The 25902-nt window shown below is 52.8% G+C and overlaps 1 protein-coding gene across 1 annotated transcript; it reads left to right on the top strand.

The window, feature by feature from the left end:
• The first annotated feature begins 1548 nt into the window (after positions 1-1548).
• On the top strand, positions 1549-24700 carry lrif1 (ligand dependent nuclear receptor interacting factor 1). The gene is made up of 4 exons (XM_002941189.5): positions 1549-1901; positions 14143-15556; positions 17413-17571; positions 20635-24700. Exons 1-4 carry the CDS (start codon positions 1843-1845, stop codon positions 21145-21147), a joined length of 2145 nt encoding a protein of 714 aa, XP_002941235.2. The 5' UTR covers positions 1549-1842; the 3' UTR covers positions 21148-24700.
• Positions 24701-25902: the final 1202 nt, after the last annotated feature.

Consider the following 25902-nt stretch of genomic DNA (forward strand, 5'->3'; position numbering starts at 1 on the left):
AATAAGTAGCTTTTGGCAGAGAGCCCAGAAAGTTAACAAGCTTCCCCTGCACTTAGATACAGTGTTCCTCACTTTCAATTAAATAAGTGGCTTTTGGCAGAGAGCCCAGAAAGGTAACAAGCTTCACCTGCACTTAGGTACAGTGTTTCGAACATTTCATTAAATAAGTTTTTGGCAGAGAGCCCAGATATCTTAACAAGCTTCACCTGCACTTAGATACAGTGTTTTCCATATTTAATTAAATAAGTAGCTTTTGGCAGAGCCCAGAAATCTTAACGAGCTTCACCTGCACTTAGATACAGTGTTTTCCATATTTAATTAAATAGGTAGCTTTTGGCAGAGAGCCCAGAAAGTTAACAAGCTTCACCTGCACTGAGATACAGTGTTTTCCATATTTAATTAAATAGGTAGCTTTTGGCAGAGAGCCCAGAAAGTTAACAAGCTTCACCTGCACTGAGATACAGTGTTTTCCATATTTAATTAAATAAGTAGCTTTTGGCAGAGAGCCCAGAAAGGTAACAAGCTTCACCTGCACTTAGGTACAGTGTTTCTAACATTTCATTAAATAAGTTTTTGGCAGAGAGCCCAGATATCTTAACAAGCTTCACCTGCACTTACATACAGTGTTTTCCATATTTAATTAAATAAGTAGCTTTTGGCAGAGCCCAGAAATCTTAACGAGCTTCACCTGCACTTAGATACAGTGTTTTCCATATTTAATTAAATAAGTAGCTTTTGGCAGAGAGCCCAGAAAGTTAACGAGCTTCACCTGCACTGAGATACAGTGTTTTCCATATTTAATTAAATAAGTAGCTTTTGGCAGAGAGCCCAGAAAGTTAACGAGCTTCACCTGCACTGAGATACAAGTGTAACTAATAAGCTAAACGGGTCTCTTGGGGGAACTGAGACTTTTGAACAAAACTGTAATAACACATAAAACCCCCAGAAATGTGTTCAAACTTTAACCTGCCAAATGTAGTCACATGGGAGAGGTACTTAGGGGGTGTGGTCACAAAAATGGGCGTGGTCAACAAATGTTGCTGCATTTCCTTTTGTCCCTCTTTCCATTTTCAAAACGTTGGGAGGTATGTAGTATGCACATTAACAAGCAACACTGTGTCACTGTGACTATATACAGTCAGTAATATAAGTGAAAGTGTCCCTATGTATACACACAGCAGCACAATGGCTGACTCCTCCCTACATGGGAGCCAAGTGGCGCTAAATCGCTCAGACCAAGCGCAATAAAGATACATTCAGCCTCAGTTCTGAGCCCTCTCTGCCTCTAACACTGCGGCCCTAACACCCCGCTAAGCGGCGACTCAGAACCATACACTTCCTCTGAGAAAACAAAAGCTTCCGCTCAGCAAACCGGAACTGGGATTTTTTTCTAGACTGGCCGGAAATCGCGTTGCCGGAAGTGGCACAGGAAGCAGAGGCGCTATTGGACGTGACGCGCAGAGCCAATGCAAAGAGCCAATGAGTCCGGGCGAGGAAGGAGTGGCTTCCGGTAGGCTGAGCCGGGAGAGCAGTAAGTGTTCCGTACGGTGCCAGTAGGTTGGGGCTGTGGGTGGCGGGCTCGGCGGGAGCAGTGCGGCGCGGAGAGAGTGAGGGGCCCTGTGTGTGCGGAACCGGAGAGTGTGTGACTGAGCCCTGAGCGGAAAGGGCGGGAATCCGGGGCTCCATCAGGGGGCGCAGTGTTACTGTTTGTCAGGGGAGGGGCGGTGTCAGCCCGACAGGGGGCGCTGTGTGTATCGCGGGGAATGTCAGTTTGGGGAATTATTGCTTTATATTTCCCCCATTTGGGCGCCGTACTGCGGCTTCAATAATCCGGGCCCACCCATGTCTCAGTTCCAGCAGCTGGGGGTGAACTCCCAGGAGAAAACCGCCCCCACCCAGAGGTAAGTGCCCCTAGCGGTGCTGTATATACCCAAGCCTGCTGCCCCCTAGCGGTGCTATATATACCCAAGCCTACTGCCCCCTAGCGGTGCTATATATACCCAAGCCTACTGCCCCCTAGCGGTGCTATATATACCCAAGCCTGCTGCCCCCTAGCGGTGCTATATATACCCAAGCCTGCTGCCCCCTAGCGGTGCTATATATACCCAAGCCTGCTGCCCCTAGCGGTGTTATATATACCCAAGCCTGCTGCCCCCTAGCGGTGCTATATATACCCAAGCCTGCTGCCCCCTAGCGGTGCTATATATACCCAAGCCTGCTGCCCCCTAGCGGTGCTATATATACCCAAGCCTGCTGCCCCCTAGCGGTGCTATATATACCCAAGCCTACTGCCCCCTAGCGGTGCTATATATACCCAAGCCTACTGCCCCCTAGCGGTGCTATATATACCCAAGCCTGCTGCCCCCTAGCGGTGCTATAAATACCCAAGCCTGCTGCCCCCTAGCGGTGTTATACCTACCCAAGCCTACTGCCCCCTAGCGGTGCTATATATACCCAAGCCTGCTGCCCCCTAGCGGTGCTATATATACCCAAGCCTACTGCCCCCTAGCGGTGTTATATATACCCAAGCCTACTGCCCCCTAGCGGTGCTATATATACCCAAGCCTGCTGCCCCCTAGCGGTGCTATATATACCCAAGCCTGCTGCCCCCTAGCGGTGCTGTATATACCCAAGCCTGCTGCCCCCTAGCGGTGTTATACCTACCCAAGCCTACTGCCCCCTAGCGGTGTTATACCTACCCAAGCCTACTGCCCCCTAGCGGTGCTGTATATACCCAAGCCTGCTGCCCCCTAGCGGTGTTATACCTACCCAAGCCTACTGCCCCCTAGCGGTGCTATATATACCCAAGCCTGCTGCCCCCTAGCGGTGCTGTATATACCCAAGCCTACTGCCCCCTAGCGGTGCTATATATACCCAAGCCTGCTGCCCCCTAGCGGTGCTATATATACCCAAGCCTGCTGCCCCCTAGCGGTGCTATATATACCCAAGCCTACTGCCCCCTAGCGGTGTTATATATACCCAAGCCTGCTGCCCCCTAGCGGTGCTATATATACCCAAGCCTACTGCCCCCTAGCGGTGCTATATATACCCAAGCCTACTGCCCCCTAGCGGTGCTATATATACCCAAGCCTGCTGCCCCCTAGCGGTGCTATATATACCCAAGCCTGCTGCCCCCTAGCGGTGCTATATATACCCAAGCCTGCTGCCCCCTAGCGGTGCTATATATACCCAAGCCTGCTGCCCCCTAGCGGTGCTATATATACCCAAGCCTGCTGCCCCCTAGCGGTGCTATAAATACCCAAGCCTGCTGCCCCTAGCGGTGCTATATATACCCAAGCCTGCTGCCCCCTAGCGGTGTTATACCTACCCAAGCCTACTGCCCCCTAGCGGTGTTATACCTACCCAAGCCTACTGCCCCCTAGCGGTGCTGTATATACCCAAGCCTGCTGCCCCCTAGCGGTGTTATACCTACCCAAGCCTACTGCCCCCTAGCGGTGCTATATATACCCAAGCCTACTGCCCCCTAGCGGTGCTGTATATACCCAAGCCTGCTGCCCCCTAGCGGTGCTGTATATACCCAAGCCTACTGCCCCCTAGCGGTGTTATATATACCCAAGCCTGCTGCCCCCTAGCGGTGCTGTATATACCCAAGCCTGCTGCCCCCTAGCGGTGCTGTATATACCCAAGCCTACTGCCCCCTAGCGGTGTTATATATACCCAAGCCTACTGCCCCCTAGCGGTGCTATATATACCCAAGCCTACTGCCCCCTAGCGGTGCTATATATACCCAAGCCTACTGCCCCCTAGCGGTGCTATATATACCCAAGCCTGCTGCCCCCTAGCGGTGCTATATATACCCAAGCCTGCTGCCCCCTAGCGGTGCTATATATACCCAAGCCTGCTGCCCCCTAGCGGTGCTATATATACCCAAGCCTGCTGCCCCCTAGCGGTGCTATATATACCCAAGCCTGCTGCCCCCTAGCGGTGCTATAAATACCCAAGCCTGCTGCCCCCTAGCGGTGCTATATATACCCAAGCCTGCTGCCCCTAGCGGTGTTATACCTACCCAAGCCTACTGCCCCCTAGCGGTGTTATACCTACCCAAGCCTACTGCCCCCTAGCGGTGCTGTATATACCCAAGCCTGCTGCCCCCTAGCGGTGTTATACCTACCCAAGCCTACTGCCCCCTAGCGGTGCTATATATACCCAAGCCTACTGCCCCCTAGCGGTGCTATATATACCCAAGCCTGCTGCCCCCTAGCGGTGCTGTATATACCCAAGCCTACTGCCCCCTAGCGGTGTTATACCTACCCAAGCCTACTGCCCCCTAGCGGTGCTATATATACCCAAGCCTGCTGCCCCCTAGCGGTGCTATATATACCCAAGCCTGCTGCCCCCTAGCGGTGCTATAAATACCCAAGCCTGCTGCCCCCTAGCGGTGCTATATATACCCAAGCCTGCTGCCCCCTAGCGGTGTTATACCTACCCAAGCCTACTGCCCCCTAGCGGTGTTATACCTACCCAAGCCTACTGCCCCCTAGCGGTGCTGTATATACCCAAGCCTGCTGCCCCCTAGCGGTGTTATACCTACCCAAGCCTACTGCCCCTAGCGGTGCTATATATACCCAAGCCTGCTGCCCCTAGCGGTGCTGTATATACCCAAGCCTACTGCCCCCTAGCGGTGTTATATATACCCAAGCCTGCTGCCCCCTAGCGGTGCTATATATACCCAAGCCTACTGCCCCCTAGCGGTGCTATATATACCCAAGCCTACTGCCCCCTAGCGGTGCTATATATACCCAAGCCTGCTGCCCCTAGCGGTGCTATATATACCCAAGCCTGCTGCCCCCTAGCGGTGCTATATATACCCAAGCCTGCTGCCCCCTAGCGGTGCTATATATACCCAAGCCTGCTGCCCCCTAGCGGTGCTATATATACCCAAGCCTGCTGCCCCCTAGCGGTGCTATATATACCCAAGCCTGCTGCCCCCTAGCGGTGCTATATATACCCAAGCCTGCTGCCCCCTAGCGGTGCTATATATACCCAAGCCTGCTGCCCCCTAGCGGTGCTATAAATACCCAAGCCTGCTGCCCCTAGCGGTGCTATATATACCCAAGCCTGCTGCCCCCTAGCGGTGTTATACCTACCCAAGCCTACTGCCCCCTAGCGGTGTTATACCTACCCAAGCCTACTGCCCCCTAGCGGTGCTGTATATACCCAAGCCTGCTGCCCCCTAGCGGTGTTATACCTACCCAAGCCTACTGCCCCCTAGCGGTGCTATATATACCCAAGCCTGCTGCCCCCTAGCGGTGCTATATATACCCAAGCCTGCTGCCCCCTAGCGGTGCTGTATATACCCAAGCCTACTGCCCCCTAGCGGTGTTATATATACCCAAGCCTGCTGCCCCCTAGCGGTGCTATATATACCCAAGCCTACTGCCCCCTAGCGGTGCTATATATACCCAAGCCTACTGCCCCCTAGCGGTGCTATATATACCCAAGCCTGCTGCCCCCTAGCGGTGCTATATATACCCAAGCCTGCTGCCCCCTAGCGGTGCTATATATACCCAAGCCTGCTGCCCCCTAGCGGTGCTATATATACCCAAGCCTGCTGCCCCCTAGCGGTGCTATATATACCCAAGCCTGCTGCCCCCTAGCGGTGCTATAAATACCCAAGCCTGCTGCCCCCTAGCGGTGCTATATATACCCAAGCCTGCTGCCCCCTAGCGGTGTTATACCTACCCAAGCCTACTGCCCCTAGCGGTGTTATACCTACCCAAGCCTACTGCCCCTAGCGGTGCTGTATATACCCAAGCCTGCTGCCCCCTAGCGGTGTTATACCTACCCAAGCCTACTGCCCCTAGCGGTGCTATATATACCCAAGCCTACTGCCCCCTAGCGGTGCTGTATATACCCAAGCCTGCTGCCCCCTAGCGGTGCTGTATATACCCAAGCCTACTGCCCCCTAGCGGTGTTATATATACCCAAGCCTGCTGCCCCCTAGCGGTGCTGTATATACCCAGCCTGCTGCCCCCTAGCGGTGCTGTATATACCCAAGCCTACTGCCCCCTAGCGGTGTTATATATACCCAAGCCTACTGCCCCCTAGCGGTGCTATATATACCCAAGCCTACTGCCCCTAGCGGTGCTATATATACCCAAGCCTACTGCCCCCTAGCGGTGCTATATATACCCAAGCCTGCTGCCCCCTAGCGGTGCTATATATACCCAAGCCTGCTGCCCCCTAGCGGTGCTATATATACCCAAGCCTGCTGCCCCCTAGCGGTGCTATATATACCCAAGCCTGCTGCCCCCTAGCGGTGCTATAAATACCCAAGCCTGCTGCCCCCTAGCGGTGCTATATATACCCAAGCCTGCTGCCCCCTAGCGGTGTTATACCTACCCAAGCCTACTGCCCCCTAGCGGTGTTATACCTACCCAAGCCTACTGCTCCCTAGCGGTGCTGTATATACCCAAGCCTGCTGCCCCCTAGCGGTGTTATACCTACCCAAGCCTACTGCCCCCTAGCGGTGCTATATATACCCAAGCCTACTGCCCCCTAGCGGTGCTATATATACCCAAGCCTGCTGCCCCCTAGCGGTGCTGTATATACCCAAGCCTACTGCCCCCTAGCGGTGTTATACCTACCCAAGCCTACTGCCCCCTAGCGGTGCTATATATACCCAAGCCTGCTGCCCCTAGCGGTGCTATATATACCCAAGCCTGCTGCCCCCTAGCGGTGCTATAAATACCCAAGCCTGCTGCCCCCTAGCGGTGCTATATATACCCAAGCCTGCTGCCCCCTAGCGGTGTTATACCTACCCAAGCCTACTGCCCCCTAGCGGTGTTATACCTACCCAAGCCTACTGCCCCCTAGCGGTGCTGTATATACCCAAGCCTGCTGCCCCCTAGCGGTGTTATACCTACCCAAGCCTACTGCCCCCTAGCGGTGCTATATATACCCAAGCCTGCTGCCCCCTAGCGCTGCTGTATATACCCAAGCCTACTGCCCCCTAGCGGTGTTATATATACCCCAAGCCTGCTGCCCCCTAGCGGTGCTATATATACCCAAGCCTACTGCCCCCTAGCGGTGCTATATATACCCAAGCCTACTGCCCCTAGCGGTGCTATATATACCCAAGCCTGCTGCCCCCTAGCGGTGCTATATATACCCAAGCCTGCTGCCCCCTAGCGGTGCTATATATACCCAAGCCTGCTGCCCCTAGCGGTGCTATATATACCCAAGCCTGCTGCCCCTAGCGGTGCTATATATACCCAAGCCTGCTGCCCCCTAGCGGTGCTATAAATACCCAAGCCTGCTGCCCCCTAGCGGTGCTATATATACCCAAGCCTGCTGCCCCCTAGCGGTGTTATACCTACCCAAGCCTACTGCCCCCTAGCGGTGTTATACCTACCCAAGCCTACTGCCCCCTAGCGGTGCTGTATATACCCAAGCCTGCTGCCCCCTAGCGGTGTTATACCTACCCAAGCCTACTGCCCCCTAGCGGTGCTATATATACCCAAGCCTGCTGCCCCCTAGCGGTGCTATATATACCCAAGCCTGCTGCCCCCTAGCGGTGCTGTATATACCCAAGCCTACTGCCCCCTAGCGGTGTTATATATACCCAAGCCTGCTGCCCCCTAGCGGTGCTGTATATACCCAAGCCTGCTGCCCCCTAGCGGTGCTGTATATACCCAAGCCTACTGCCCCCTAGCGGTGTTATATATACCCAAGCCTACTGCCCCCTAGCGGTGCTATATATACCCAAGCCTACTGCCCCCTAGCGGTGCTATATATACCCAAGCCTACTGCCCCCTAGCGGTGCTATATATACCCAAGCCTGCTGCCCCCTAGCGGTGCTATATATACCCAAGCCTGCTGCCCCCTAGCGGTGCTATATATACCAAGCCTGCTGCCCCCTAGCGGTGCTATATATACCCAAGCCTGCTGCCCCCTAGCGGTGCTATATATACCCAAGCCTGCTGCCCCTAGCGGTGCTATAAATACCCAAGCCTGCTGCCCCCTAGCGGTGCTATATATACCCAAGCCTGCTGCCCCCTAGCGGTGTTATACCTACCCAAGCCTACTGCCCCCTAGCGGTGTTATACCTACCCAAGCCTACTGCCCCCTAGCGGTGCTGTATATACCCAAGCCTGCTGCCCCCTAGCGGTGTTATACCTACCCAAGCCTACTGCCCCCTAGCGGTGCTATATATACCCAAGCCTACTGCCCCCTAGCGGTGCTATATATACCCAAGCCTGCTGCCCCCTAGCGGTGCTGTATATACCCAAGCCTACTGCCCCCTAGCGGTGTTATACCTACCCAAGCCTACTGCCCCCTAGCGGTGCTATATATACCCAAGCCTGCTGCCCCCTAGCGGTGCTATATATACCCAAGCCTGCTGCCCCCTAGCGGTGCTATAAATACCCAAGCCTGCTGCCCCCTAGCGGTGCTATATATACCCAAGCCTGCTGCCCCCTAGCGGTGTTATACCTACCCAAGCCTACTGCCCCCTAGCGGTGTTATACCTACCCAAGCCTACTGCCCCCTAGCGGTGCTGTATATACCCAAGCCTGCTGCCCCCTAGCGGTGTTATACCTACCCAAGCCTACTGCCCCCTAGCGGTGCTATATATACCCAAGCCTACTGCCCCCTAGCGGTGCTATATATACCCAAGCCTGCTGCCCCCTAGCGGTGCTGTATATACCCAAGCCTACTGCCCCCTAGCGGTGTTATACCTACCCAAGCCTACTGCCCCCTAGCGGTGCTATATATACCCAAGCCTACTGCCCCCTAGCGGTGCTATATATACCCAAGCCTGCTGCCCCCTAGCGGTGCTATATATACCCAAGCCTACTGCCCCCTAGCGGTGCTATATATACCCAAGCCTGCTGCCCCCTAGCGGTGCTATATATACCCAAGCCTGCTGCCCCCTAGCAGTGTTATACCTACCCAAGCCTACTGCCCCCTAGCGGTGCTATATATACCCAAGCCTGCTGCCCCCTAGCGGTGCTATATATACCCAAGCCTGCTGCCCCCTAGCGGTGCTGTATATACCCAAGCCTACTGCCCCCTAGCGGTGCTATATATACCCAAGCCTACTGCCCCCTAGCAGTGCTATATATACCCAAGCCTGCTGCCCCCTAGCGGTGCTATATATACCCAAGCCTGCTGCCCCCTAGCGGTGTTATATATACCCAAGCCTGCTGCCCCCTAGCGGTGCTATATATACCCAAGCCTGCTGCCCCTAGCGGTGCTATATATACCCAAGCCTGCTGCCCCCTAGCGGTGCTATATATACCCAAGCCTACTGCCCCCTAGCGGTGCTATATATACCCAAGCCTACTGCCCCTAGCGGTGCTATATATACCCAAGCCTACTGCCCCCTAGCGGTGCTATATATACCCAAGCCTACTGCCCCCTAGCGGTGCTATATATACCCAAGCCTACTGCCCCCTAGCGGTGCTATATATACCCAAGCCTGCTGCCCCTAGCGGTGCTATATATACCCAAGCCTGCTGCCCCCTATCGGTGCTATATATACCCAAGCCTGCTGCCCCCTAGCGGTGCTATATATACCCAAGCCTGCTGCCCCCTAGCGGTGCTATATATACCCAAGCCTACTGCCCCCTAGCGGTGCTATATATACCCAAGCCTGCTGCCCCCTAGCGGTGCTATATATACCCAAGCCTGCTGCCCCCTAGCGGTGCTATATATACCCAAGCCCCTGGTGCTACCCAGCCCCCCTAGCGGTGCTATACCTACCCAAGCCTACTGCCCCCCTAGCGGTGCTATATATACCCAAGCCTGCTGCCCCCTAGCGGTGCTATATATACCCAAGCCTGCTGCCCCTAGCGGTGCTATATATACCCAAGCCTGCTGCCCCCTAGCGGTGCTATATATACCCAAGCCTGCTGCCCCCTAGCGGTGCTATATATACCCAAGCCTGCTGCCCCCTAGCGGTGCTATATATACCCAAGCCTACTGCCCCCTAGCGGTGCTATATATACCCAAGCCTGCTGCCCAGTAGCGATGCTATATATACCCAAGCCTGCTGCCCCCTAGCGGTGCTATATATACCCAAGCCTACTGCCCCCTAGCGGTGCTATATATACCCAAGCCTGGCTGCCCCCTAGCGGTGCTGTATATACCCAAGCCTACTGCCCCTAGCGGTGCTATATATACCCAAGCCTGCTGCCCCCTAGCGGTGCTATATATACCCAAGCCTGCTGCCCCCTAGCGGTGCTATATATACCCAAGCCTGCTGCCCCCTAGCGGTGCTGTATATACCCAAGCCTGCTGCCCCCTAGCGGTGCTATATATACCCAAGCCTGCTGCCCCCTAGCGGTGCTATATATACCCAAGCCTACTGCCCCCTAGCGGTGCTGTATATACCCAAGCCTACTGCCCCCTAGCGGTGCTGTATATACCCAAGCCTGCTGCCCCCTAGCGGTGCTATATATACCCAAGCCTGCTGCCCCCTAGCGGTGCTATATATACCCAAGCCTGCTGCCCCCTAGCGGTGCTATATATACCCAAGCCTGCTGCCCCCTAGCGGTGCTATATATACCCAAGCCTGCTGCCCCCTAGCGGTGCTATATATACCCAAGCCTGCTGCCCCCTAGCGGTGCTATATATACCCAAGCCTGCTGCCCCCTAGCGGTGCTATACCTACCCAAGCCTACTGCCCCCTAGCGGTGCTATATATACCCAAGCCTGCTGCCCCCTAGCGGTGCTATATATACCCAAGCCTGCTGCCCCCTAGCGGTGCTGTATATACCCAAGCCTACTGCCCCCTAGCGGTGCTATATATACCCAAGCCTACTGCCCCCTAGCGGTGCTATATATACCCAAGCCTGCTGCCCCCTAGCGGTGCTGTATATACCCAAGCCTACTGCCCCCTAGCGGTGTTATACCTACCCAAGCCTACTGCCCCTAGCGGTGTTATACCTACCCAAGCCTACTGCCCCCTAGCGGTGCTATATATACCCAAGCCTGCTGCCCCTAGCGGTGCTGTATATACCCAAGCCTACTGCCCCCTAGCGGTGCTGTATATACCCAAGCCTACTGCCCCCTAGCGGTGCTGTATATACCCAAGCCTGCTGCCCCCTAGCGGTGCTATATATACCCAAGCCTACTGCCCCCTAGCGGTGCTATATATACCCAAGCCTACTGCCCCCTAGCGGTGCTGTATATACCCAAGCCTGCTGCCCCCTAGCGGTGCTGTATATACCCAAGCCTGCTGCCCCTAGCGGTGCTGTATATACCCAAGCCTACTGCCCCCTAGCGGTGCTGTATATACCCAAGCCTGCTGCCCCCTAGCGGTGCTGTATATACCCAAGCCTGCTGCCCCCTAGCGGTGCTATATATACCCAAGCCTGCTGCCCCCTAGCGGTGCTATAAATACCCAAGCCTGCTGCCCCCTAGCGGTGCTATATATACCCAAACCTGCTGCCCCCTAGCGGTGTTATACCTACCCAAGCCTACTGCCCCCTAGCGGTGTTATACCTACCCAAGCCTACTGCCCCCTAGCGGTGCTGTATATACCCAAGCCTGCTGCCCCCTAGCGGTGCTGTATATACCCAAGCCTGCTGCCCCCTAGCGGTGCTGTATATACCCAAGCCTGCTGCCCCCTAGCGGTGCTGTATATACCCAAGCCTGCTGCCCCCTAGCGGTGCTATATATACCCAAGCCTGCTGCCCCCTAGCGGTGCTATATATACCCAAGCCTGCTGCCCCCTAGCGGTGCTATATATACCCAAGCCTGCTGCCCCCTAGCGGTGCTATAAATACCCAAGCCTGCTGCCCCCTAGCGGTGCTATATATACCCAAGCCTGCTGCCCCCTAGCGGTGTTATACCTACCCAAGCCTACTGCCCCCTAGCGGTGTTATACCTACCCAAGCCTACTGCCCCCTAGCGGTGCTGTATATACCCAAGCCTGCTGCCCCCTAGCGGTGTTATACCTACCCAAGCCTACTGCCCCCTAGCGGTGCTATATATACCCAAGCCTACTGCCCCCTAGCGGTGCTATATATACCCAAGCCTGCTGCCCCCTAGCGGTGCTGTATATACCCAAGCCTACTGCCCCCTAGCGGTGTTATACCTACCCAAGCCTACTGCCCCCTAGCGGTGCTATATATACCCAAGCCTACTGCCCCCTAGCGGTGCTATATATACCCAAGCCTGCTGCCCCCTAGCGGTGCTGTACCTACCCAAGCCTACTGCCCCTAGCGGTGCTATATATACCCAAGCCTGCTGCCCCCTAGCGGTGCTATATATACCCAAGCCTACTGCCCCCTAGCGGTGCTATATATACCCAAGCCTGCTTCCCCCTAGCGGTGCTATATATACCCAAGCCTGCTGCCCCCTAGCGGTGTTATATATACCCAAGCCTACTGCCCCCTAGCGGTGCTATACCTACCCAAGCCTACTGCCCCCTAGCGGTGCTATATCTACCCAAGCCTACTGCCCCCTAGCGGTGCTATATATACCCAAGCCTGCTGCCCCCTAGCGGTGCTATATATACCCAAGCCTACTGCCCCCTAGCGGTGCTATATATACCCAAGCCTGCTGCCCCCTAGCGGTGCTATATATACCCAAGCCTGCTGCCCCCTAGCGGTGTTATATATACCCAAGCCTGCTGCCCCTAGCGGTGCTATATATACCCAAGCCTACTGCCCCCTAGCGGTGCTATATATACCCAAGCCTGCTGCCCCCTAGCGGTGCTGTACCTACCCAAGCCTACTGCCCCCTAGCGGTGCTATATATACCCAAGCCTGCTGCCCCCTAGCGGTGCTATATATACCCAAGCCTACTGCCCCCTAGCGGTGCTATATATACCCAAGCCTGCTGCCCCCTAGCGGTGCTGTACCTACCCAAGCCTACTGCCCCCTAGCGGTGCTATACCTACCCAAGCCTACTGCCCCCTAGCGGTGCTATACCTACCCAAGCCTACTGCCCCCTAGCGGTGCTATATATACCCAAGCCTGCTGCCCCCTAGCGGTGCTATATATACCCAAGCCTGCTGCCCCCTAGCGGTGCTGTATATACCCAAGCCTGCTGCCCCCTAGCGGTGCTATACCTACCCAAGCCTGCTGCCCCCTAGCAGTGCTATATATACCCAAGCCTGCTGCCCCCTAGCGGTGCTATATATACCCAAGCCTACTGCCCCCTAGCGGTGCTATATATACCCAAGCCTACTGCCCCCTAGCGGTGCTATATATACCCAAGCCTGCTGCCCCCTAGCGGTGCTATATATACCCAAGCCTGCTGCCCCCTAGCGGTGCTATATATACCCAAGCCTGCTGCCCCCTAGCGGCTCTATATATACCCAAGCCTGCTGCCCCCTAGCGGTGCTATATATACCCAAGCCTGCTGCCCCCTAGCGGTGTTATACCTACCCAAGCCTGCTGCCCCCTAGCGGTGCTATACCTACCCAAGCCTACTGCCCCCTAGCGGTGCTATATATACCCAAGCCTACTGCCCCCTAGCGGTGCTATATATACCCAAGCCTGCTGCCCCCTAGCGGTTCTATACCTACCCAAGCCTGCTGCCCCCTAGTGGTGCTATATATACCCAAGCCTGCTTCCCCCTAGCAGTGTGGATTCAGTCCTTTAAGGGCTTGTTGGTATCATTGGCTTATTGGCTGTGCAGCCTTGGCTCGGGTAGCACTTCCCAAGTAAGGGCACTGGTTATTCCAATGGCTCCAGTCTATTGGATTATGTCTCCAGCTGCCATATTTGTTTCTTACCAGCGCCTTTTTTTCAGTGTGGTTAGCCCCATGGGTTAGACCTTCATTGTAGTGTTTGTTTCTTTTCACTTTTGAAATATTTGCTCCCCAAAGTGGTAGAATGATTGTATCACAGAGCAATAGCTAGAAATAATAATAAAGTGCATTTCTTTTGCATCATTTGTGATTCAAAATCCACAACCTGGCATAATATTGGGATTTCTTGTCCCCTTAGTGACTTTGTTAATAAAAAGAAATATAAATGTATCCCAGGTGGAATTGCTGAATATGATAAACTGTATATTTGCAGTTCTATAGACGGAACTGCCAGACTGACCATTGTTTTTCTCCCCGGGGGATAGTGGAGCATAAAGGCCTCTTGGGTGAGGTTTTGGGAGAGTGAGACCAACCCTCCATTATTATTTTACTGACCATGGACATATGTTTTGCAGCCTTACAGGTTGTGTGTACCGCATCATTCAGAGTGGCGGGCATCCCGGGCAAAATATTCTGAAACTGATACCGGTGTCGAAGCCAGCGAGCAATTTAATTCCAGTATTTCAGCAGCCTGTGATCTCCGGTATACCGACACAAAAGGTAGCCGGGAATGTGTGTTATTCTCTGCCTCCTGTGCTTTCCAACGCCGCCCTGCCCACGCCAGTAACCTTGCCCGTGTTGCAGCAACCTGCTTTCGGCAACTTTATTATCACGGCAAAAAACAGCCTTCCGGAAAGCGCAAAAACCGTCCTCGTCGAACAGAAAACGTCTCCGCTTCAGAACGCGACGGTGATCCTTGAGAAGCCCCATGTGACTGCTCCGCCGAGCCTCCCTCAGCAAACGGCGCCGGCCTTTGTCATGGTGAATCCACAGCCGACGACAGTCACTGTAAAGTCACCCATGTTGCCTTCAGGACATCACCTCCAAATCCCCGCTAATGCCGAAGTTAAATCCGTCCCGGCCTCTTCGTTGCCGATCGCTATTCAGCAGAAGATCATCGCAGCAGCTAGCCGCGGAGATGTCAATAGAAACCCCTCTGTTATATATGTTTCTCCAGTTAACACCGTACGGACTCTGGCTGCAAAACCAGCAAGCCCTCTGTTGCCCAAGTCCGACACAACTCCTCCAGCGCCCGTAGGCGTTATGGTACCGGCTCCTAAACCTTATCAGTCATCCGGAGAAACCCAAAACGGCCCAATGAAATGGATTGTGCAGCAGAATAAAGAGTCCGCAGCCTGCCTTGTTCCTGTGAAATCCTCCAATGACACCGCTTCAAAGATTCTAAAGCTGCTTTCGGGGACTCAGAATAGCCAAACAAACCTCGCCAACGTTCTGCCCATGTCCACCAGCCCCCCCGGCTCCAATGCGAAAGCAATTCATATTAAGGACAACGCACTTGTTATGTACAATAATAAAATTTATCTGCTGGCAAAACGGGGGTCAGAAGTGTTTGATCCCCAAGCTAAAAAACCTGAGGTGTCCAGTCAAGCTTCTCCAGAAAAGTCAAGTCCGGACCCTATCAAAGATATCTCCAATAAGGTGGTGGAAGTGGTGCTTTCGAAAAATAAGGCTTCGGGGCCATATGGCAATCAGCAGATAAGTTCTACCGTAGAAAACGCCACTCTGAACTCTGGCAACGGCAGCTCGAACGTTAAGCAGGCTTTTACTCCTGATCCTCAGCCGGGGAACCGGCCTGCCTCCAATGGGATCTCCATTAATAATGGTTCCATTGCAGGAAAAGCCTCCACCATTGCTACTCCTCCAAAGCAAGGCAGCATCTTCAGGCCTCTACTGGAAACCACTCCCATCAATATGAACGTTGTGAAAGATGAACCCGAGGACCCTGTTCCCATTGCACAGATGAAACAGGTAAATATTTAATGTTTGTCTTAGAATATTCCTCTTTAGTAGGGATGCAACGAATCCAGGATTCGGCCAAGATTTTGCCTTTTTCGGCAGGATTCGGATTCAGCCAAATCCATGGTCCTGGATGAATTGAATCTGAATCCTACAAATCATGTGACAGGGAAGTTGAAAAATTTTTCATTTTAGCCAGAATGAATACGTAACCAACAGTTTATATTATATATCTTATATAAGTGGCCTATTAAAGAATCTCGCCAAACTGGAATATATATATATCAGTAAATATTGCCCTTTTACATCTTTCCCTTGAGCTGCCATTTTGTGATGTTCCCTCAGAGATCAGCTGACAGGAAGTGATGCAGCTCTAACTGTAACAGGAAGTAGTGTGGGAGTAAAAACTCTGCCCATTCATTGGCTGATGGGGCCTAGCATGTATGTGTGCCTTGGCTTGTTTGTGTGCACTGTTACTGCTATGATCCCAGGGGGCGGGGCTTAGTACATAAAATGGCAGTTTCCTATTTAGGATTACCCAATAGCACATACTGCTAAAAAGTATATTTATATGAAAATGGTTTATTTAGATGAAGCAGGGCTTTACATATGAGCTGTTTGTGCAATATATTGTTATAGATATGTACAATGTTTGTGGGTACAGTTTTCCTTTAAGGCAAGAGCTGCTCTGCCATATACCTGTGAATTTGAAGTGCAGGAGTAGCAGCCAGTATTAAAGCTGTTCTGCTGTCTCTTCTGCCTCTCTTCAGTGCTTTGTCTAGGCCAGGGATCCCCAACCTTTCCTACTTGGGAGCCACAAATATAAAAAGACTTGGGGAGCAACACAAGCACCATAAAAGTTCATGGAGGAGCCAAATAAGGGCTGTGATTGGCTATAAGGGGCCTCTATGCACCCTATCAGCTTACAGGGGCTTTATTTGGTAGGAAATCTTGTTTTTATTCAACCAAAACTTGCCCCCAAGTCAGGAATTCAAAAATAACTCCCTGGTTTGGGGGCACTGAGAGCAACATCCAAGGGGTTGGGGAGCAACATGTTGCCCCGGAGCCACTGGTTGGGGATCACTGGTCTAGACCGTCTAGGTAATTAGACAACCTCGCACCCCACTTTCCCTGGTCTACCTCTGGGCTCCCCACCACCTTTCCTTGATCTGATCACGTGATGCCAATCCAGGAGAATAAACTGGGAATTGTAGTTCAGTAAGCACATTTATTAGGGGAGGGACTTCTAGTTCCTGCAGACCCACTTGAAATATAATCACATATGCACCCTATCTCTCCCCCTCTCTGCCCATATCCATATAGGCGAGAAATGGAGAGGAATCATGGGTAGTGATGTGCCTTCAGCAGGGGTTGGGAGGTCACCCAGGTTATTGGGTAGCCACTGCCATCTAAAAGTTTCATTGGATAAAGTGTGATACTCCAAATGATTGTCGTCCTTGAGAAGTCCTCAAGAACCAGAAAATAAATGGCTTAATAAAGAACCTCGAGTATTGGGGAGGCCTCTGTAATTCTAATCCAGGGGTGGCCAGACATGATCGACCGGACCGACACGGAAGTGCGGCGTGCGTAAGTATACACTATCACAGAGCACTTCCGCATCCCCGGCTTGATCGCGGCCCACCAGGAATCCACGGGGGATCGACTGGGGGACCGCCATCGACGTATTGGCCACCCGTGTTCTAATCTAATGCAACTGAAGATGGGTTCTTACCAGTAGAAACCACCATTTACAGTGGCAGGAATATTTTTCTAAAATGCCTTATTATCCCCTCTCTTTAGATAGATATCTATGTATTTAATGCGCAGGTGGCTATCGCTAAGGATTATTTATTAAATGATAATTACAGGTGCAGAGACTGACAACGCCCGGTGGGAAGTGGGAGAAAACTCTGTCTCCGAGAGCTCCGACCAGCGATAAAACGTTAAGGCGGAAGTTTGGTTTGATTAAAAAAGAAAAAGTAATTCTAAGGAGGCTTCCGCTACTCCGGGCTCATTCCTCGGCAAAGGCAAGTAGGAAACCAGCCAAGGGGCAATGCGGCTGTATTTACGATGGGACTAATGGCTTCTAGTCACATCTCTATTTATTGAGTCTTTTTATATGCTTGATTGGGGGCGTTTATTATGTTTATATCAAGGACTCTGGCGCTGAGAAGCTTTTGGCATTAGGCAGTTGCTAAGGGGCCTGCCTGTGCAGTTGCTAAGGGGCCTGCCTGTGCAGTTGCTACGGGCCAGACGTTTGATACATGTGCCTGAGATCTGCGCTGGGTCACTGTGGGGCACGTGGAACATCTCAAAGGGCAGAACCTCATTTCAGTGTATAACACAATGTTTTTCAGACACCCCCACCCACCCAGAGTTCATTGGTTCTCTCAATCCATGGGTGGGGCCAGTAATACAGAGCCTGTCTCCCTACTGAATGTCCGTTTTTTAGTCGTTGAGGCCCTGGAACTCTGCAGGCTTTTTAGAAGTAGGAAACATGTAGGAATACATTGGGAATGGTTTATGAAAGAAAGGCATACCTCCCCTCCTTTCTACTTCTCCCCCTCCCATCAGTATTAGCTCCTCCTCCCATCTCTGTGTAATCTGAGCTGCAGCAGGAAGCTACTGAGGCCAAATGAGACTAAAATGGCAGCTGCTATCTTAAACAAACAGAGGGGGCTGTTACTCAGGCAGGTAAAGCTTTCTGCAGAATAAATATAGGGTTCTAGGTGGCACTAATGTGGCGAATCTATTGGCAGTAACATGCCAAAATGCCTTCTCCTTTAATCATGTAAACAATCCCCTTGGTGTTAAATGTAGGAAATGTTTCAAGTGTACTGTGTATCCCTCAATTGGGTGGATAAACCTATCACCATTCAGTACTCAGAGCAGCACAAGGGCCCTAATTAGTGCGTTTAGGGGGGCCTAGGAACTGTTTCAGTTCTTTGCTTTCACCCCCAGCTGAGCAGAGGGTACCCCTCAGTGCACTGCCTCCCTGTAGCCACCCTGGGCTTTAAATCTTTTCCCGCAGTTTTGATCTCCCTGTAGGTATTGTCTAATCAGAGCCTCCATTTTACTACTGCGTTCACTGTATTTACTTACAAAGGACATACAGCCCATGCCTGCCCCAGCCTTTCTCCCTAAATCCTTACCAAATATAATGATATATCAGGGTATTTTCTCCCCTTTTCCAGCTTGAATGGCTGCCCCCGGGGCTACACAGCGGGGTATTTATATAAACTATAGTAGGGTTTCTGTAGCAAACACCCCAGCTGTACCGGTGCAGGAATGGCTGCCCCCGGGGCTACACAGCGGGGTATTTATATAAACTATAGTAGGGTTTCTGTAGCAAACACCCCAGCTGTACCGGTGCAGGAACGGCTGCCCCCGGGGCTACACAGCGGGGTATTTATATAAACTATAGTAGGGTTTCTGTAGCAAACACCCCAGCTGTACCAGTGCAGGAATGGCTGCCCCCGGGGCTACACAGCGGGGTATTTATATAAACTATAGTAGGGTTTCTGTAGCAAACACCCCAGCTGTACCGGTGCAGGAATGGCTGCCCCCGGGGCTACACAGCAGGGTATTTATATAAACTATAGTAGGGTTTCTGTAGCAAACACCCCAGCTGTACCGGTGCAGGAATGGCTGCCCCCGGGGCTACACAGCGGGGTATTTATATAAACTATAGTAGGGTTACTGTAGCAAACACCCCAGCTGTACCGGTGCAGGAACGGCTGCCCCCGGGGCTACACAGCGGGGTATTTATATAAAGTATAGTAGGGTTTCTGTAGCAAACACCCCAGCTGTACCAGTGCAGGAATGGCTGCCCCCGGGGCTACACAGCGGGGTATTTATATAAACTATAGTAGGGTTTCTGTAGCAAAACACCCCAGCTGTACCGGTGCAGGAATGGCTGCCCCCGGGGCTACACAGCGGGGTATTTATATAAACTATAGTAGGGTTTCTGTAGCAAACACCCCAGCTGTACCGGTGCAGGAATGGCTGCCCCCGGGGCTACACAGCGGGGTATTTATATAAACTATAGTAGGGTTTCTGTAGCAAACACCCCAGCTGTACCAGTGCAGGAACGGCTGCCCCCGGGGCTACACAGCGGGGTATTTATATAAACTATAGTAGGGTTTCTGTAGCAAACACCCCAGCTGTACCAGTGCAGGAATGGCTGCCCCCGGGGCTACACAGCGGGGTATTTATATAAACTATAGTAGGGTTTCTGTAGCAAACACCCCAGCTGTACCAGTGCAGGAACGGCTGCCCCCGGGGCTACACAGCGGGGTATTTATATAAACTATAGTAGGGTTTCTGTAGCAAACACCCCAGCTGTACCAGTGCAGGAACGGCTGCCCCCGGGGCTACACAGCGGGGTATTTATATAAACTATAGTAGGGTTTCTGTAGCAAACACCCCAGCTGTACCAGTGCAGGAACGGCTGCCCCCGGGGCTACACAGCGGGGTATTTATATAAACTATAGTAGGGTTTCTGTAGCAAACACCCCAGCTGTACCAGTGCAGGAACGGCTGCCCCCGGGGCTACACAGCGGGGTATTTATATAAACTATAGTAGGGTTTCTGTAGCAAACACCCCAGCTGTACCGGTGCAGGAATGGCTGCCCCCGGGGCTACACAGCGGGGTATTTATATAAACTATAGTAGGGTTTCTGTAGCAAACACCCCAGCTGTACCAGTGCAGGAATGGCTGCCCCCGGGGCTACACAGCGGGGTATTTATATAAACTATAGTAGGGTTTCTGTAGCAAACACCCCAGCTGTACCGGTGCAGGAACGGCTGCCCCCGGGGCTACACAGCGGGGTATTTATATAAAGTATAGTAGGGTTTCTGTAGCAAACACCCCAGCTGTACCGGTGCAGGAATGGCTGCCCCCGGGGCTACACAGCGGGGTATTTATATAAACTATAGTAGGGTTTCTGTAGCAAACATTGGGAATTACTGCCCCGTTGCTTCCTTCCCGTGTGTATTACTGGGATTCATATCTATATTCATGTTGGGGAAGTATGTTTGTGTGTGTGTTCATTGTGTTATATAAAGGTCTTTGTATCATTGTGCAATAGGATCAGGCTGAAGTGGAACAGCATCAAGTGAAAAGGAAATCAGCATGTTTAGACCACTCGTATCAGTCGAAGAGGAGAAAGAGCACGGATGAATCGGTTATGAGCCAGACCTGTGCCCCTGTACAGAGCAGCAGTGCTGATTCGCTTTCCTGCACAACAAGTCGCCCACCCTCTGCAGCGTCCCCACGTATCTCCCCCGTGCCCCCCGTAACAGTACCTTCCAGTACCCTTCCACTAAAAGCCAATGCCTCAAACCCGACGAAAACCTCAGAGCCATCGCCTAGTCTTCCAGAACCAACCAGTTCCAACGAAAGTCCCTCTGGCGTCTTCTCCCAGCCAACCCCAGAGTCGGCACATCCGACCCAGTACTATCCGGCCCACGGCAGCGCTGCGGTCGGGTCTCCGGTTGATTTTGATGAAAACATTAGAGAGGAAAAAATCCGCCGGCTTAAAGAGCTGCTCAGGGAACGGGAACAAGAACTGGAGGCTATAAGAAAGAAGATCATAACCTAAGTGCGGCCCGATTCCCAATGGACCCCACTTGATGGTCTTCAGCCGGAACCAGTGGCTCTTCCATTGGAGGGTGAAAGATTTTCCTACAAACATTACTTTCTTGGCTACAGTTTATTCTTGGAAGCAAAGACATTTAATATTCCCTTCCTCGACACAGTAAATCTAATGAAGACTTTTACCTAGATTTGGTGTCCTTTTTATTTTTTATCCTTCTAGTGACAGTGTCACCCCCTGGGCTGAATGAAGCGACCTGTTCCCCGTCGGGCAGTCCTTGGGCTGAATGAAGCGACCTGTTCCCCGTCGGGCGTCGGCAGTCCTTGGGCTGAATGAAGCGACCTGTTCCCCGTCGGGCAGTCCCTGAGCTGAATGAAGCGACCTGTTCCCCGTCGGGCAGTCCCTGGGCTGAATGAAGCGACATGTTCCCTGTCGGGCACTCCCTGGACTGAATGAAGCGACCTGTTCCCCGTCAGGCAGCCCCTGGGCTGAATGAAGCGACCTGTTCCCCGTTGGGCAGCCCCTGTGCTGAATGAAGCGACCTGTTCCCCGTCTGGCAGTCCTTGGGCTGAATGAAGCGACCTGTTCCTGTTCCCTGTCGGGCAGTCCCTGGGCTGAATGAAGCGACCTGTTTCCCGTCAGGCAGTCCCTGGGCTGAATGAAGCGACCTGTTTCCCGTCAGGCAGTCCCTGGGCTGAATGAAGCGACCTGTTCCCCGTCGGGCAGCCCCTGTGCTGAATGAAGCGACCTGTTCCCCGTTGGGCAGCCCCTGTGCTGAATGAAGCGACCTGTTCCCCGTCGGGCAGTCCTTGGGCTGAATGAAGCGACCTGTTCCTGTTCCCTGTCGGGCACTCCCTGGACTGAATGAAGCGACCTGTTCCCCGTCGGGCAGCCCCTGGGCTGAATGAAGCGACCTGTTCTTGTTCCCCGTCGGGCAGTCCCTGGGCTGAATGAAGCGACCTGTTTCCCGTCAGGCAGTCCCTGGGCTGAATGAAGCGACCTGTTTCCCGTCAGGCAGTCCCTGGGCTGAATGAAGCGACCTGTTCCCCGTCGGGCAGTCCCTGGGCTGAATGAAGCGACCTGTTCCCCGTCGGGCAGTCCCTGGGCTGAATGAAGCGACCTGTTCCCCGTCGGGCAGTCCCTGGGCTGAATGAAGCGACCTATTCCCCATCGGGCAGTCCCTGGGCTGAATGAAGCGACCTGTTCCCCGTCGGGCAGTCCCTGGGCTGAATGAAGCGACCTATTCCCCATCGGGCAGTCCCTGGGCTGAATGAAGCGACCCGTTCCCCGTCGGGCGTCCCTGGGCTGAATGAAGCGGCCTGTTCCCCATCGGGCAGTCCCTGGGCTGAATGAAGCGACCTGTTCCCCGTCGGGCAGCCCCTGGGCTGAATGAAGCGGCCTGTTCCCCGTCGGGCAGTCCCTGGGCTGAATGAAGCGACCCGTTCCCCGTCGGGCAGTCCCTGGGCTGAATGAAGCGACCTGTTCCCCGTTGGGCAGTCCCTGGGCTGAATGAAGCGACCTGTTCCCCGTCGGGCAGTCCCTGGGCTGAATGAAGCGACCTGTTCCCCGTCGGGCAGTCCCTGGGCTGAATGAAGCGACCTGTTCCCCGTCGGGCAGTCCCTGGGCTGAATGAAGCGACCTGTTCCCCGTCGGGCAGTCCCGGGGCTGAATGAAGCGACCTGTTCCCCGTCGGGCAGTCCCGGGGCTGAATGAAGTGACCTGTTCCCCGTCGGGCAGTCCCGGGGCTGAATGAAGCGACCTGTTCCCCGTCGGGCAGTCCCGGGGCTGAATGAAGCGACCTGTTCCCCGTCGGGCAGTCCCGGGGCTGAAGGAAGGGACCTGTTCCCCGTCGGGCATAATGTTTCTGTGTAAATTCATTGTGGGAGTTATTATGTTTGTACTTGTGTTCTAGACATAGATGTACTTTTGCCTGGGGGGGGTTCTATGTGTAATATAGGGGGGGTAGCTTGAATTTACCCTCTAGCGCCAACACTACCAAGCACCTGGGTTCGTGTAGATTTAGATATAGATCTTTCTGTAAATTTTTTAGTTAAAAAACGAGCAAACTGTGAGAATTCAATCTCTTTGCGTGTGGGATATCGGAATTGCGCCTATCTGCCAAAGTCAGCAATGCAACTTTGAACCACCAAGACACCGTTCTGCAGCACAGGGTTCGGGATCAGAACAGGAGAACCCTGCAGCTAGGGCAATGCCACATGGGGCTGATGCGGAAAAACACAAGCTGAGAATAAGCCCCATCTGCTGGCATCAGCCACCTTATTTGCCCAGGACCCATAGTGTCGGCCTATGAGTTTGTAGCTGGGCCGACACAATGGTTCTGGGGGCAGGTAGGGTAGGAGACTGATGCCAGCAGAAGGGGCAGATTCTCGGCCTGCGGAAAAACACAAGCTGAGAATAAGCCCCATCCGCTGGCATCAGCCACCTTATTTGCCCAGGACCCGTAGTGTCGGCCTATGTGTTTGTAGCTGGGCCGACACAATGGTTCCGGGGGCAGGTAGGGTAGGAGACTGATGCCAGCAGAAGGGGCAGATTCAGATTGCCTTTTTCCCCAGGCTGGAAATTAGCCCCGTGTGGCATCATCTGTAAAGGGAAAGTAAACACAAATATCTCACATGAGAAAAGCAACAGTACATATACACTACATTTAGTTATTGGGAAATTTCCGTCCAAAGCTGTCATTGCTACACGCGGGATTCTGAGCCTTGGCTGAAGGGGAACTCACAGCTGCCACATCGTTGTCAGGGTACATGGTACACAGTCGGGGTGAGCCGTGAAGGGAACAGCAAGGGAAAGACACATGTAGCTGTCGGCAACATTTACATGGCTGTAAGGAGAGGCAGTTTGATCACAAATTGGTCAGGCAGCTTTCATGTACCTCCCTGGGCAGCCCCCCCAAACTAGGCCGTGTAACTGCCCAATCAGCAGAGGTATGTCTCTTATAACTTGGTTGCCAGGTCTCCGATACCCAAGCACTTACCCACTGCCCAAACTCACACCAGCTTTGTAGCCGCTAGGTTAAGGGTCCTAGTGCCATTCCTGGTGAGACTGGGGGGCTAGTAGAATCAGACACCCTGGCTACTATGGGCCTTAGCACTTTCACATACACACACGGTGCAGTCGCCATGGCGCAGAGACAAACTGAGGGCAGCACGGATGTCCGTATTTTGATAGGAAGTGTGGGGGGGGGGCAGTATTAGTTCCTTTTGAGACCCAAACTATTACTGCTGCAGAAAGCCCCCGAATCCGCATCCATTTCCTGACCGAATACTCGTGAGGGAGGAGAGACCCGACCGGCGCCGCGCAGCAGATGGTGCGTTTCCTGAACTGACTCCTGATCCCCACGCAGTAAAGATAAGGATTCCGCAGTTCACTTTATTATAGAATTGCATGATGGGAATTCTTGGGCAGTTGTTTTAGGTCACACACTCGTAGTCCTTTTGTAAAGACGTTGGGATCTGTATAGGAGGAGGGATCAACTGAATCGTTTGCCTTTTACAGCAGTATTTTAAATAAAAACTTTCTTCTATCGATCGTAAAACTGTAGTGTTTGCCCTTTGTTTTCTGAATTAGATAATGTGGTGGAATCTTTCCATACCCGCCACTCCGGTTGTTCAGAGGTTAATAGTAAGGCTGAGCATCCCTTTAATCACTTGGGATTCCTTCTCCTCCTCCTCTAACCTACTTGGCCCCTCCCTTAGGAATTGACTTTGGCTCTTGGCTACTGAGCATGCTCAGTTCTCACTAAACACCCCCAAGTCTAGCAGCCAATGAAGAGATGGCACTGCTGGTTTCCATAGAAACTCTACACTTCTGTCCAGAGCTCAGCAACCATTCAATCCAAGCAAAGTAAGTTCTGCCTGTGTAAGCCTGCATTTTGCATTGCATGAACTCTGCAGATGTAAATGTCACTGGAGATGTTTGAGAGGGAAAATGGCCGTCGGGTAAAAGCCGCTAATGTTTTTAGGAAAATGGTATTGTCCTTGGGAGCTGAGGGGGGGGGTATAACCAGTACAAATGGTTTGGGTGGGGCAGATGTGCCTAACTTATAAACATGGCAGGTAACTGCAGGGTTTATATGTCCTTTGAGAAGAAGTAGAAGATGTGATGGGAAGGTCTTCGAAGATTCTCATTCATCCATCAACAACTGGACTTTTCTGAGTTTTCTTGAAAACGTTTCAGCACTCATCCAAGTGGCTTCTTCAGAACCATCAAGTTCAACCCCTCTGAGCGAACCCCAGTGCCCAAATATAGACTTACCTGTCTATACACCTGTCTCTGGGCTTCATTGGTGCAAGAAGGACATAGACAACAATGTGAATAACGGTCAGGTACAGGTGTGTGGTGGGCAGGTAGGAGCCGTGTCATTGGTTATTCAGAGTATCCCTAATGTCCGACCATTGACTCAGATTTATTAGTTTTTCCCTCCAATGACAACAAGGTTGGGTTCATTGGTTTCTCTGAGGATTTAGCGCTAATAAGACAGGGCTGTTAATAAATGTAGGGGCCTGACCTGATAGGGAACTTCCAAGGATTCCACTGTGATTTGTTTCACACAAAGAAGCAGTCGGTGAGATACAGCAGCCTATAAATACAGGTAAGTCCCATAGGGGATCATTGCCAGATGGAGCCAATCTCTGGGCTTCATTGGTGCAAGGAGGACATAGACAACAATGTGACTTACTGTCAGGTACAGGTGTGTGGTGGGCGGGTAGGAGCCGTGTCATTGGTTACTCAGAGTAT

Source organism: Xenopus tropicalis, chromosome 2, assembly GCF_000004195.4.
Source record: "Xenopus tropicalis strain Nigerian chromosome 2, UCB_Xtro_10.0, whole genome shotgun sequence".
Taxonomy (NCBI): Eukaryota; Metazoa; Chordata; class Amphibia; order Anura; family Pipidae; genus Xenopus; species Xenopus tropicalis.

Coding starts and splice junctions, on each gene's coding strand:
- lrif1 (XM_002941189.5), top strand. CDS start 1,843: ATGTCTCAGTTCCAGCAGCTGGGGGTGAACTCCCAGGAGAAAACCGCC. Junction 1,902..14,142: donor AAAACCGCCCCCACCCAGAG/GTAAGTGCCCCT, acceptor TATGTTTTGCAG/CCTTACAGGTTGTGTGTACC. Junction 15,557..17,412: donor CCATTGCACAGATGAAACAG/GTAAATATTTAA, acceptor TGATAATTACAG/GTGCAGAGACTGACAACGCC.